Below are 15,307 nucleotides of genomic sequence, written 5' to 3' on the forward strand. Positions count from 1 at the left end.
ATGATGTCAATAACTCTGTCCTTTGAGAAAAAAATCTTTACTGCTTTTGTGCTAGTCACCGATGTTCATCCAAATGTCTACAAAAAGTAATTATAGCTCAATTATAGAAACTAAAGTTACCCATCAGACTGATATTATGGCATATTCCTTCGCTGAAACTACCATATTTTTAATGACTTAAACAGTACCCAAATATGTTTTACAGTCTTTACAAATGATGTCATAAATTTGGTTACAGAAATGATGTGGAGATATAAGCCAGGAAGGATTACACTTCAGAGGACAGAGGAAAACAAGCAGAAGTTTTCTTGCTGGAAATTTAAGACAGATAGTTTAATGATGATTACAAAACTTGATTTGCCTCAGCGTTAAGTACAAAATGGATGGTGTCTGCAACATTACAAATGTAAGAGCTGAAGCTTATATTGCAAAGAAAATAATTATCTGTTTTAATTTGGAAAAGAATTGTGGCTTTCTTATTGTTTATGTAAGAGCTGAACTCTCCTTGCCCATGTGAGGCTCAAAAGAAACATCCTCAGTCACTGATGTCTGCAAGCTTTGAGCACGTTTGTGCCACATTTTAAGTCGTGAGCAGCCCTAATGCTCCATAACCAAGCATTTTTTCCTCTTAATTTCATTCCATGTCTTCAGCCATGTCAGGGCTGTTGGCCTAGAAGAGCATGATGCTGACCCCTCTGTAGGATGCAAAGACCACAGAAGAGTCCACAGAAGAACAGAACTTCCTCCTCCTTGTTAGCTGTCAGGAGGATCATAGTGAAAAAAAACGTGTGTTTATTTCTTTTTCTGTGCAGAGATGAACCTACAGAGAGGGAAGCATAGCAGACTTGTTTGCACAGTTAAAACTTGAAGCAAACCTGCATTATAATTACAGTCCTGGATGATCTGACCTGGGTCCACAGCACAGTGCTTTGCTCCTCACACTCACAGACCTTTCTCAACACAGTCAGCCTGTGCAGGTGGCTGCTCCAACGGAGAGAGACTTTCAAACTGTGCTGTCAAAAGCAGTGCTGTGTTCCAAGGTAAATCTTGATGAAAATGTATGGAGGAAGGAAAGATCCTGACTTTTGAAGTGGGCAATTGTTTTCCAAGACAAAAAATAGCCGATTAAATAGGAAATGAGTTGACTTCTGTGAACAAATCCCAACAAAACAAATTCTAAACTAACATAATTCCAATTAATTCCCAGGTCTGCTTCTTCTTTTGACCCTTGTGTACCACTGCTCTATTCCCTTTTTTGTTAATGTTTTCCCTTAGTTGGCCTGCATTATTGCTGCAGTTTTGGTTTCTTTTCTTTGTGTCTTCATTTATTACTTATTTTTCTCCCAAAAAGAGAAGGTTTCAACCCATGCCCCTCCGTGTGCCTCTTCCATAAAGCAGTGGGAGGATTCTGCAGTATTTCAGAATTTACATACAATGCATGCTCTCTATCTTTTCAGTTCTCTAAGATGGGATATTTTGGTATTTAGTTTGCCATTTCTCTTTAATTTCTGAATCAATCACTGAAATAACTGCTGTCATCATTACATGGCTCCCAATTAAGCTCTATAATTGTTTTTCAAAACACATGCAAAGTTGTTGGCTTAGTTGTCGCAAATGAATTCTTCACAGTATCCCAATAATCATTCTAATCACCATGGTACAATGATTATTAAACTGTGTATATAGATCAGGGGTTCATCTCCCGGAGTGGGCTTTTTCCTAATTAATATGTTTACATCACTAAAAGAACAGAATTAATGAATTCATGTGATAGGCAATGATTTAATGACTTTGTGCGTTCTGCAGTGCGGGGTCTAAAACACAGAAAAAAAAACCTTTGAAGAATTCTTTGAGGAGAATTTGAACAGGTTCATGCTAAGGCACGGGTTGCCTATGTATTTTCTTGAGATTCCTCATGTTACCATTGCAAAGTCCTTTCAATCAGTGACAGGAAATGCATCCTGGACCAATCATTACAGAATCTGAACTTAAAATGTGCTCTATCTTGAGTTCAGTTGTTCTCTGGAAATGCAAGACATCTCAAATCCCATCAATACATCCAGGTATTAAAAACCAACAGTAAAAATATGCCTTATGTGCTTTACAAATGAACAGAATTGATTGCCATGTTCTTTTTGTTTTAAAATCCCTGTTTCTGAAATAGAATTCCAGTCCTAAAATGTTCCCAATAAATCCCTCATTGAATTAAATACTTCGGAAGCGTACAAATGGAGCGCCACCCCATCCATCCCATCTTGATTTAAAGACTTCAGGTGATAAGTAGTCAGATTTCTCTTGTTCTCCTTTCTTAAATTGTTACAGTTTCAATTTATTCTGATATTTGAATGTACGACAATGCCAACATTCTTCAAAGTATGAAACTTGCTTCAGTGAGATAAATCTGGTAACCTCTGGTCTTTGCTATTTTAGTTGTAAAAAGATGATTTTTGACACAAGATTATGTTTTCTGGGAAATACAATTCTGTGCAATGGAAATGAAATTCTAAGAAATGAAAATGAAATTTCAAGGTACATCACTTTTGGTAAAACAATCAATGTGGGCTTGTTGAAGCAATTCAGGAATTGGTAAAAGATTCCTTTTAGACAACGTGCAAATATTCAGATGTGATCTTTCATTAATCTGCTTTTCTTGTCTTTAAAGAAAGGCACACCTGGAACTGTTAGAATTTTGCTGCTGAAAGAGAAGTTTTGCAAAGCATGCACGGCTGGGTCATGATGTTGCACCAAAGCCTCAGCTGGAAGTTCTTATCTATACCTTTCCCTAATTTTGAACCACCTTCTCCATGATATAGAGAAGATATTTTTCTTTCTTGCGGTTCTCACAGACATAAGCCACTGGAAGGAAGAATCGTTGTTTTCATCCATAAATAAAAGCAACAAAAGCAAAACAGAGCAATGTGTGAACCATTACGTATTTCTTCTGATCGTTGCACCTCCACCGCTGTTTTGTGCAGATCAACAAAAACAGCTATCTAGATCAGATTTTTTATTGAGGTGGAAATACTCCTTTGATAGAGTAATCTCTATGGGGATTGTTAAATCAGATCCCTCAAATTATTATTTTAATACTTGGTGGAGCTCTGCTTTGAGGAAGAAATATTTACCTTAGGCTGATTGACATTTGGGAGGCATAGCTCATTCTCTCCCTAGGAACAATAGAAAGATCATTTCTGACCTGATCATTTCAAACAGAATTATTTCTAGTAAAAATAAGGGAAAGGAAAGTACAGCAAGGGCTTTTGGAAATCAAGAAGGATTGTTGAGAGTAGTACTTAATAAAGGAAAATCCTTTTGTGCAGGCTTAGAAGACTCCACTTGTTTTCCTTTGTTTTTCCAATCGAAGAGTATTTCTGTAGTAAGCAGACAACAATCCAAGATCCCCAAGTATGAGAACCCCGTCTTCAAAAGGGGCACATGGAATGGGATAGAACCAATCTCCAGACTGACTGCTCCACTTACATTTCCCCCTATTCTTACAGAACTTCAAAATACCTGAATTTTAGAGTCAGTGGTACATCCATTTATTCCATTAAGCTTTGGGTAAAGCTGCAAGCTTCCTGTCCGTATCTCTACCTTGCCCTATTCAATCTAACCTTTACCTGTCCTGAAGCCTTAGCAGCATCTTCCCCTAGAGTCACAAAGGTTATTTGGGACTTCTGATTTATCCCCACTTCTGATTTATTTCCCCCTATTATCACTTGACTCATTACTGAGTGGATCTTATGTGCATTTCTCCACTGTGAACTAGTGAAAATAATCAATGTAAGAACAAATAGACAGTACCCAATTTTAGTTTGCAAAAAGTAATGTAAAAATAAAATAGAAACACATACACAGCATGGAAATATGCATGCATGATTCTTCTAATAATCTTCTCAGGATACTGTTATAACAAAAGTAGGTGTTTTTTAAGTATTCATTAAGTGTTCTATGTTTCTAAAGTTAATTCCACTCTAACAGAATGCGTCCTGCCAAGCCTCCTGAAAAACAGTTGGATTTTTACACTGTTTCCATAGAGGCCAAAGATATAATATACAGTTTAAAAACCATTGGCTGAAACAGAAAATAGAGGTTGTAGAATTTTTTAGTTCTACTTCAGTGTCGAAGCAGAATCTACAATGAGTCAAGGGACAGCATTTGGCTGAACAAGCACACCACAGAAAGGCTGGCATTGGTTCTTCAAGATTATGAGTAAGATAAAAATAATCTCAGAGTTACTAGGAATAACTCCACAATCCCATGCAATTTTTATAAAACTCTTTTATGGTATTTGCAATCACTGTAGTCTTTCTGCTATGGCTTCTTTGCTTTTATTTGACTTTTGCAGTTCTGTTCTGGGGTGCTTTGACTTGAATTGAATTTGAAACTTTATCTTATTTTACTGCCTCAATCAAAGTTATGCTTAAACATTGAAATATTGTTCTATAATTAATCCAAGCCATCCTTGGATTTCTTACTTTCTCAAACAACTGATTGCTCTCTCTATAGATCTGGAGGAGGAAACCCCAAAAACTTGGTTTTATACTTTTGTGAAGATATTGGTTTACTTTACTCAGAACACTGAAGAAAAAAATGCAATGCATTCAAACCAATTGCCTGAACGCAAGCAGGAAATGTCAAAACATTGCAGAGAACACCAGCTTGGCAAGCTTTGGCACCATCTCTCTTTCTCTGCAGTGTGGAGGAAAGCTAGCTCTACTAAATGGAAGGACTTAATGGAAGAAAAATATGGGACAGTGCTGACATGTTCATGAATAGCCTGTAACCAGACAAAAAAAGGTAAAACTCATTTCTTAAAGTAGCTGATAAGCTTTCGATCAACTGCAATAAAACAGCCTCAGTACACAAAATTATAAATCTAATTTGAAAGGTTGTGTTTACCACCGGTATCACACAGAGGAAGAGCTGAAATAATGTACCTGATATTAGAAACAGTTTGATTGCACAGAAGACATCACAATAAATTATTAGGATGGCATTTAACGGGATATTTATCTAGATTTCCCAACATATTCACAAAAAAATCAGAGATATTTCTCTATTTTTGTTTCATCAGTAATCAGATCTATGTTTGCTATTATTTCCAGGAGAGGCAATCAGTTCCTCTCATTTTTTTCTCTTTAGGCATGATTCAACCCCATGCGATTCTTGCATTGTGATGGGATTTTGAAATGAAGTTGCAAAAGGTCATTAATATATTTAATGAGTCTTTAAGAATGTAATACAGTACATAAAAAATAAGATTTTTCTGTAAAGGAAAGGTTCTAATCATAATATTTATTTATCCAAATAGTTCCTAAATAGCAAATTAGTTTGGGCTTAACTTTATTCCTATTGTAGTGGTTTTATAGTTATGAATCAAGGAAAAGTCTTGCTATAGTCCAAGCTGTTCTTTTCTATCAGTCAGCAAAGGATATTATTAACATTTCATACTGTGCTTGATTTATCTAAAATTGTTGGAACTTCAAATATATGGGCTCAATCCTTATCTGATAAAACTGATATTAGCTCTACTGAAATCAAAGAAATGTGCTGAAGACTTCCTGCTCCTTTCAAGTCCTGGTAAAAAGCTCCCAAGTTGTTGTAGCAGCAGTGACGGTCTGATAACTTCTAATTGACCTAGATGGGGCAGGATCCATCCCCAGATGTTGATCTGGCCTTGCCAGAGCAATTAAGGCAAAGGAAAAAAAAATGAATTAACTAAAGGACAGCTAAAGAGCATAAGAAAGTGGAAAGGAAAATAGGAATATTGGATGCCTGATGAGACTTCACAGCTCTCCCACCTAATGAAATCGACTGTTACTACTGGTTGTGGATGCACAGAGTCTGTGGGTTGAATACACAGATTAATAACTTCTACATGTCACTGAGGAAGCTGCCTATATAATGGGATATGAAATGGATGGATGACATGAAACAGTGGATGACAGTGCTGAAAACTGCAAAAATCAATCTGTTGGGACCTGGATGAGGATTTCTTCTCATATGAAGAGAAGAAGCACTGGGAAAAGGTGATGAAGTACTACTTCTTTGCTGGCACAATGCTTGGAAAACATGGAGCACAAAAGCCAAGTTCATAATTAGCAGTTGTACTGTACAGAGGAAAACTCTTTTGTGAGCAATTAAAAGCTATAGAAGGAGTAGTGCCTAAGTATTTGGTAGGGGACACAGCTTTCTCTCACACGCTGGATGAATTAGTTCTTGTTTTTCACTTTCCTTTTCCCAGACTATTAGTTCACTCTTCTTTTCTGAAGAAAGCACCATCCTTCCTTTTCCATATATCCAGCTTTTCACCTTATTAGGCTCAGGTTCGTAAACCCTTGGTGCATCAAGCTACATTTTAAGCAATGAGTCCATATTTATTGAAAAAACAAACATTTCCTATGTACCAAGGTTTTATTAAGTGAGTCTACAGAGTGTTGTAAGCTAGATATCAAAGCTGTGCCTTGCTGTTTCTCTAGATAAACACTATAAATATATACATGAAATCTTGGAATTAGGAACGGGCAAGGATGTTGCTCTTTTGCTTTCATAGCATTTATAGATGTGCAGAAAGTTTTAGAAAATACAGATGCACAGCATCTCCATCTTCCCATTTTTCACAGCTATTCTGAGGATTCAGAAGTAATTTTGTAGGTTTTAAAATACTTTAGGGACAATTTTCAGTGCTGGGCTTTATTTTCCTCTGTCAATTTTCTTGAGTAGACTAGCAAAAATATTTTCCTTTCATTTTCTTTAACCCAGTAGCTTTTAAATTTTCACCATTTTCTTCCTCTTCCCCTCAGATGTTCTTTTGAAGTAGGCTTCAAATTATTTGATGCCATGCCTATATAGTTTTATGTACGCACATTTTCTTTTTGAAATAAAAGCAACAAATGTAAACTTGCTTCAATTTCGAGTGTAAATGAGCAGTCCCAAGGAAAAGCAGCAAACCCAGCCCCAACATCTGGCTGCAGGGTCAAGGTTTCCTGCTACCACCAGGCTTGCCTTGATCATTTGCCTCGCATTGAAGTCTACTTCTGATTAAAAACATGGCTAAAAGATTTACAGTGAGATGGCACATTTCCAAAGTTGACTTCACCTGTAGCTGGGGAGGGGATGTCCTTTAGCTGTACAGTTCAGTAGGACTTCTGGATTCACTGAGCCCATGGAATAAGTGATATCAGATGGCTCTTGAATGAAAATAGGACCGTGTAGTGTTTCTTCCCCTAGAAAACAAAAACAATAATTTAAGATTAGACAACTTTAGCATGTCCTTACGCACAAAAGTGTCCTTTGGTGTCTTTTCCTTTTGGTCAAAAGTTAAGGTCTACTATTATATTCAGCAGAGAGAGAACCTTCAGACATTTTGCCATTAGGGAGGAAATATTTCAAGCCTGATTGATAATAAAATCACATATCCCAGGTGTTGGTGATTTATTAAGCAAGTGACAGTTAAAACCACCTTCTTTGCATGTCTTCTATGGAAATTATACTGCCACATATTAAATCTTCCACATCTACCTCATACATATGGTTTAGTTTGAGACTGGAAGCAGAAAAGGATGATGTTGTGACTTTCTGTGTTCGCAGCTTGTATCTCCCTGCTCAGCTGGTGAAGAGTGAGATCTTCTCCTTAGTCTTTCACCACTTTTGCTTTAATAGTACTTTCATATAATATACCAGCTTGGTTTCAGGTTTATATATATATTTTTCTTACTTTTGGGCTCTTTTAGAGGAGCGGTAGCATAACATAAAGTTGGATCATTCATCATGCATTTTCACTAGAACCTGTTCCTGTTGCTGACACACAGAACCTAATTAGGGCTTGAAATCACAAAGGGACAACAGACGTGGGCTGCAGCAAGGACTGTTTGTCTCAGCAGTTCCTGCAGAAAAACATGCACAGAGGTGAAGTGATTTGTGAGAGAACAAAGAAATGGTTCCTAATCTTTGAGTAAAGCTTAGCAACTGGATCATCCTTTATTTCTCAGATAGTTTTCACAAATCCAAGAAACCCAGGAAGTTTGCAGTGCAGTTATGCAGGTATCTTGGGAGAGACGTGAACTTAAAGACTGGTAGCTCTTCAGTCATGTTCTGGAAGCAATGTAAATGTTGGCAGTAGTCATATCTGGTCTTATTCATCTATTTTATCTGTTTGTCACTAACAAGAGAAGGAACTTACAACATATTTCCTCACAGCTGCTGCTTCGCCCCACCTTCTGGAATCACCGCAAGCATGGGTTGCCCACTACAACCTTCTTGTTCTATAGCCCTGTAGCCCCTAGAGGATTTTCTAAGCTGCTGCAAATAGCTCCTATTCAGCTGACACCAGCAGTTTCTCCCTGCATCCCTGAAGATGGGCAGCAGTCCTGATGCATTAACTCAGCTGGTGCCCCAGGCACTTCTCCAAGCTTCACCTTAGCCAGGTCAGCTCGTCACTGGCACCACGTCAGCCCAAGCACCTTTTTCAGTGCCAGGAGTGACTGCACACAGTGCACATCAAAAATCAGATCCTCTGTATCAGCTTTCAGCTGTATACATATTCGAGTGCTTTTGTACTTTTAACCACTCCAATGTATTTCCTCTAGATCTGAAAAAAAAACAAAAAACCACCCAGATCAGCACTGTTGTCAGCTGTCATCGTTTTCTGACACTCAGTGCTTTTCTGAGAGTCCTAATCCCGGAATTGTATGAATAATTTGACTCATCTGAAGATTTATTTTTAAAATGTAATTTATTTATTTTTAAAAAATATTTATTTCATCTCTAAAATATTTTCAACTAAACTGAGAAGTTAACACTGATGTTTTTCTAGAAGTAAAATAGTTTTCTACTGATGGATTTGGTCAAACTTTTCCACTTTGCTGGATCTAAAAGAAAAAACCTCTTGCCAAAATATGGAATGATGATGAAAAAACCTTCCACACCTCAGCTCTTTTGACCTCTTTAAGAACGACACCTTATAACCACAATGTTTTCTACATATCTTAACATACCCACTTCTACATGTCTGATACCCACTTTACCGTGTGTATCCTTCAGAAACTCAGAAAGCCAGCCCAGTTGTGAGAAATATCGTTCAAAAGAATTGGAGTAAAATTCAAAGTAGCAGTCAAGGAAGATTGATTTGTTTTATACCACAATAGCTGTTTGGCTGGGCACAACTCATTTTAAGAATATCTCATGTTATATAGGCATTCATGTTATATAGGCATATAGGCATGGGCATTCCAGAAAGAGAAAATACATCCTTTCTATTTAGGATATAAAGTCTGGCTAGTAAAAGATCTGAGATGAGCTACTGGTTTGAAGGTACAATATTAAACTTGGCTGAATATTATATGTGATGTTATAAGAGACATAACAGACCATAAAATGAACTAAATCACATAAAATATTAATTTCCGTAACTTTCTCATTCCACTGAACATTGGATGCTATACGTGAATTTAATGTAGGCTCCAAATATTTTCTGACTTATCTGTAACTACTGGACATTTGAAGCAAACGCAATTAAAGAAGCTTTAACTCAAGTATATTCAAGGCACCATATTACCTTTCTATCTACAGGTTCTTCAGAAATATTATATGTCTCCCAGTATGTACTCAAGAGCCTAAATCCTTTTTTTCTCTGTCTTGCAGTTTCCCAATCAAATGGTTGTAAAACAAACCACAGTTTCTTCTATTTCTCATGAAGTCTTATTGTTTGTTTGTTTTTGCAGATTTCTCAACATCTAAATTCTTCTATGTCCTTTAAGAGTCTTTAATACAACACAAGGTTGAATGAGGAACTGTGGTTTACATGTACCCTAACAGACAGCTCCTTTATGGTAGACGTGCTGCAGCATCTGTCACAGAAAGATTGTCTATTTTAGTGAAGGTGGCTTCATGCTATTATTTTGTTTTCTTTTTAATATCCTTTTCTTGGTGTCTAATCCGTAACAGAGAATACCACCAAGTCCGTGAGAAATGATGTGCACTTTCAGAGCCGATGGTGTACTTTAAGTCCATCTCTTATTTATATGAAAGGTCAGATTGGTCATATCTAATTTCCTGATGCATCCTTTTGCATTTGGTGTAGAGAATGGCCATATATTTCCCCTCTATTCTCCAAATTCAATGCAAGCCTCCATGATCTTCTCCAAAGATACGCATGACAAACTCTGTAGTACTGTTTGCTTGGAGCCAGGCGGTAGGCTTGGAGGGGTCGTGCTGCTCCTAGGCAGAAATATTAGTGTATACTTACTGAAGATCATAAGAAAAAAGAGGCCAGAATAACAGTAAAACTTGTACTCTAAAAAGCCTCTAAATGCAAAACTGCCATAATTCACATAAGCAAACCAGATAAGGAGAAATTTATCCAGGCTATTAAGTTCCAGGAAGGCTGTAAATTCCAGGGGTAGTGAGTTTCTAATGAATCTTTCTTAATGTGCCTTAGATAGAGCCTCATATCTGATCCAAAACATTAATATGACTTTATGGGCCAAGGCTGACACCTGATTAAGAGGCCTCTTTTAAATCAGCTTGATAGTAAAACACCTGTCATTTCTAGTATAAAGGACGGGACATGTGAGTTAGAGACTTCCTTGTAATGACAGCATAAGTAGAGAAAACTAAGAAAAATCAAAATGACTTCAAAATCTGTCTAATTTTCTTCAAAACTTAAGACATCAGTAAGTTTTAATTGGAAGAGGGGGGAATTTATAGAGCTCACAGGTCTTTAAATATGATTGAGTCTTTCCTGGCAAATAACACTGGGGCTTTTGATTGAATTTTGACAGGAGCTGAATGGAATGATTATTTTTGTCATCCAAAGCTTGGATCTGGTAGCTCAAAGACTTTAAGGAGGATGACTGATGCAAAATGAGAGGTAATGGATGAGACGTTGTTTGTTAACAGGAAAGTGTGAACTTAAGTAATGCACATCGGTGCAAAGAATCATGTTAGCACTGAAAGAGAAGATGGGCAAAGAAGTGAGAAGCCAAAAAGGACCATGGAAGCACTCCTAGAAAAAGAAAAAAAGCTTGTCAATATTACTGGTAATGGGAAGCAGGCTACTCTCCTTTCCTTCTCATTCGGTTCTTAATCAGAGAGTGAAGCAGGAGGCTTATATACAGAGAAACGAGATTAGAAGAGATGTTACAGGTTTGAGCAGGCAGAAGCAACCTAAAACCTGTAGGATTTCCCCAAAGGGCCTTCAACTTTCATGTGTTTTCTCCTTTCAGACACTGATGTACAGAGCTCTAGAGACACCGGGTTCCTTTCAAGTTGCAGCTTCTATCAAAAAAGTCAAACTGGGAGTAGTGGTGAAATTCCACATTGTCTCTGTTATCAGACACCCAAACCAGAAAGACACTTAACTGTCTGTGATGTGGGGAGAAAGGTGGGCGTCAGGGCGGCACGCGGGGTGAAGTCCTGGCCCTGCTGAAGTCTGAAAAACTCAGTAATGAATTGAAGCTCAGTGCTCGAGCTCAGGTTTTCTTTATGAAGCCATCTATAAAATGACAGTCAATGGTGCAAGGCATCCCTTTCATCTGGGATACAGGCTCTGTGGGCCAGCAGTGCCCCATCCTTGCAGACAAATAGTGATTTTAAGCAGGTGAAAAGAGCCGTGCAGCTCCTCCAGCCCTGGCAAATGGCACATAATCATTAAATATCTTCAGCTCAGCAATCCTATATTCTCTAAACTTTATTCTTTGAAAAATATTCACCGAGTCCATCCTCAGGTTATATTCCAACTCTGCATTTTCCTTAGGTACTTGAGTGTGAAAACAAACAATAAGTGTGTAAAAATGACATTAATTACTAGTAGCCAGCTGACAGATTTGCCAGAACCTTACATACGAAACGAGATTTTAACATATCACAGCCAATAATGGATTACTATGCAAATCTGACTATAGTCTTGAATTATGAGCCTTGTCCACACACGCCGACAAAAGTTTTTGTCCAAACCCAAAGCTTCCGTCACTTTTTACAGTTTTATTATGATAACCTTTATTGCTTTAACTTTTAAGCACTTTTTAAAATATAATTGGGTATCAGTGAATTTACTCTCCACCTGCACTTTGGTCTAATAGATGCATACCTTCTAATTACAAAGTAATTAATGATAGATCTCTAATTGCCAAATTTTGGTGTCTCTCATACTGTCCTACTGAGTACTGCAATCAAACCTAACCCCGCATCCACATGATGTTAACTGCATTCAATTCATATGCAAAATATTCCCCAAATACTCTTTTCCATAAGTTTAAGCTGCAGTGTTGTACAATTGCTCATAACTGATGCACTCTGCACCATTCGGTGCTTTGCTGATTTCCACACTGGGCTAAAGATGAAGAGAGAGTTATGAAAAATGTATTGTACAGATATGTGTAAAAACACTGTGCTCCAAATGGTTATAGGGAATACAAATACCGCAACGTATGAACTATATTAATAACTTAATACTTAATTAAAAATAAAAAGCAAGTAAGGAACAATGTTGGAATTGCTAACCGTGCATGGCTTCGTGGCCCTTATGGAAAGATTTCTGAAGGCTTTTGTGCTACCGTGCAAGATGTAGACAAGATAAAGGAAGCCTTTTCATTTGTGCAGGTGATTTGTTTTATGTCATGAACTTGGCCATGTCCTTCAGATACAGAACTATTGTGGAACAGACATCTAATTACAGAGACAAATATCCACAATGAAGTTAGAGGGATGTGTCTTTATGATGTATAGTAATCTTGACGTGCACTCTTCTCAATGAAATTTCATTAGTTTTTGTGTTACCAGGCAAGATGAATAAATAATAACGAACCTTTTCCAATCTACTGCACAAGCACTTTGTTCACTGTAATTTCGCTTATAAGTGAGACACAGATTCAATGAGAGATACTGTTTGCTGCATTGTACTGCTGTGATATTCATTTGGCACTGTTGCCAAACTGACTGAAGGCTTAATTCAATAATTTACAATACAGGAAAAGATAACAGCTATATCGTGTGATATCTTGCCAGTTAAACAAATCCAACACTTTGTTTTTCTGCAACTATTATTATTGGTGTTTTTTTTGGTGTAAAATGTAACTATGATTTACTGTCTTAAGTGGATTTCACTAATTAAGCACAGATAATTTTTACCACTGCTAGCGTTGGCCAACTCCACTTTTTTCTTGGTGATGACTCCAAAGCTTCATTTCCCCTATTGACAGATGCACAGTCTAAACTGTAAGAGACAGAATCACTAGCTTCAAAGAGTACATAACAACTCAGCAAGCTACAGAGTTCTTACGCTCAACATGAAATACAAACAAAAAACCCCAACTGCTTCATGAAAAACTTCTTCCAAACTTTATGCTCAGAGTCATTTCAGTCTTTTCATTAAGCATCTTGCCTTGCATCCCTAGTTCCCATCCAGTGACTCCAGAGACAGAGACAAAAAGGAACCGCTCCCCCACCTCCTTCCTGCAGATCCTGAGCGTGTGCTGGGGAAGGAACAGCCCTGTCTCTCTTTTCTCCTTTTCCTATGTTAGAATAAACTGTATGTGTAGTTTCAAGGACTCGGAATGAAATGCTTTATTACTCTGCTCCCCGCCCTCTCCACGTTCTTGGCTGAAGTATCTGAGACAACCAACTCTTTAAACCTTCAAGATCATTTACACAAATCTTCCCTGGCACCTTTTTTCTTTCCCACCCTATGGCAGAAAGACCTGAGTAATCTGTTGGGAAAAAAAACAAATCAAATACAGCTGCATTTATAAGAATAAGTCTTTTTTTTTTTTTCCTTTCCCCCAGTGTGACTGTAATTTCAGCACAGAAAACACTCAGCAGCCTGATGGGTGCTAAGTTTGGCTACCGGTTTTATGGCTGGCAATAGATATAGTTTCATGCTCCATCAAGCTCTTTCTTTTCCTATTTAGAGAGTCAACTTATGAGCCAAAGTGCTCTGAAGTCAGTGAAAGCCTTTCATGAACTTCAGTGGGCACTGAATCAATCCCTAATGAACAGAGTAGTTGCAACAGAAGCTCCAGTCTTGTATGTGAAAACACTGTGCTACGTAACTTACATTTAGCCTACACTTAAATGCTTACATGCATAGTACACATAGATTTTTACAAGCAAAAAAAATATGCATATTGTAAGGAAAGAGGGAAGACATCTGCAAAGACCTGTCTTTGCTCTTCTATTCATATGAGCTTTATCATGTGTAGTAAATGATGGTGTTCAAAAACAGTACCAATTCTGTGTGTAAGAGCTATTGGGTATCGATGACAGCTGTGTTATTTTCACGCAGATACTTAGCAGCAAAAATCCAGCCACATTAGAATGAAAAAGAAATGATGAAAAGGGCGAGTTTGCAAGTAGCCTGAATGTATTAAAGCAAACAACAATTCCTCTTTTGTTTCCAGAGGGCATGCTTTGTAATTCCCATTTATGTTCAATAAGAAACATGTCGTAATGTGAAGCAGTGTTTTGTTTTTTGCAGTATTATGACTCCCAGACCTTGTACAAAGCTAGATACAATCACCATTATAGGGGACCTAAATTGGAGGTGGATGTTTAAGCTGTGTGTACACGTTATTTAAATTCTGCTTATTTACTTTAAATAACTGGAACTAAAAAGCTGTTTCAATGATGTTAGCTTTTCCCACCAAGGCTTAAATAGCAGGTATGAATGAGGCAGGAACTAGCCATAAGAACCTGACACCAGAAACGATTCTGTATGCAGATGGGAAGGTTCATATTCTGGAATAATATTTAAGAATAATAAAAATCATGAAGAGAATAAAAGAAAGTCACGTGGAGAGAATTTATCCTCCTAGCACAAATTATCACCATGGTAAAACTCTTTAGAACATAGGAGAAAGGAATCCCAGACTGTCACTCCTTGTTTGCCAATGATTGATAGTTGGGGAATAAAATCTTGGGAAAAAATCATCTTAACCAATCAAGGCAGTGTCAAGCCAGACAAGATTAAAGGGTTTTTTATTTTCTAACATGTAATTGAGGGGGAATACAAGAGGTGTTTATAACATTACTAAACCAAAGGAAGATCCTTATTTTAATTAGATTTATCAAGTAAGGTATTATCTCACATATGTTGTGAGGACTGATTTTCATAATCTTGCTGTCACAGAATTGAAACTACTTTAGTAGACGGAAACTAAACACAGAACTTAAAATTAAACTAGATATCAGGTCGTTTTCATTTCAATACTGATAACTGGCTGGTCAAAACACTCAGGGTTCAAGCAGACCCATCTCCATGTTGCTCCTAGCTCCTTTTATTGCCATTCCGATTGAGAAAAGCTGCAGG

The 15,307-nt window shown here is 37.4% G+C and overlaps 1 protein-coding gene across 6 annotated transcripts in view; it reads right to left on the bottom strand.

The window, feature by feature from the left end:
* The window catches only part of CNTN6 (contactin 6), a 130,091-nt gene that overhangs the window by 75,007 nt on the left and 39,777 nt on the right, over positions 1-15,307 (bottom strand). For 5 of the 6 annotated variants that reach the window (XM_072347082.1, XM_072347084.1, XM_072347083.1 and 2 more), the window contains exon 3: positions 7,103-7,229. In XM_072347082.1, the coding sequence (XP_072203183.1) occupies positions 7,103-7,229 (127 nt within the window). Of the gene's footprint in view, positions 1-7,102; positions 7,230-15,307 lie in introns of those variants that run through there. The other variant, XM_072347085.1, reaches the window with a different exon arrangement.

The sequence above is a fragment of the Excalfactoria chinensis genome, chromosome 12 (assembly GCF_039878825.1).
Source record: "Excalfactoria chinensis isolate bCotChi1 chromosome 12, bCotChi1.hap2, whole genome shotgun sequence".
NCBI lineage: Eukaryota > Metazoa > Chordata > Aves > Galliformes > Phasianidae > Excalfactoria > Excalfactoria chinensis.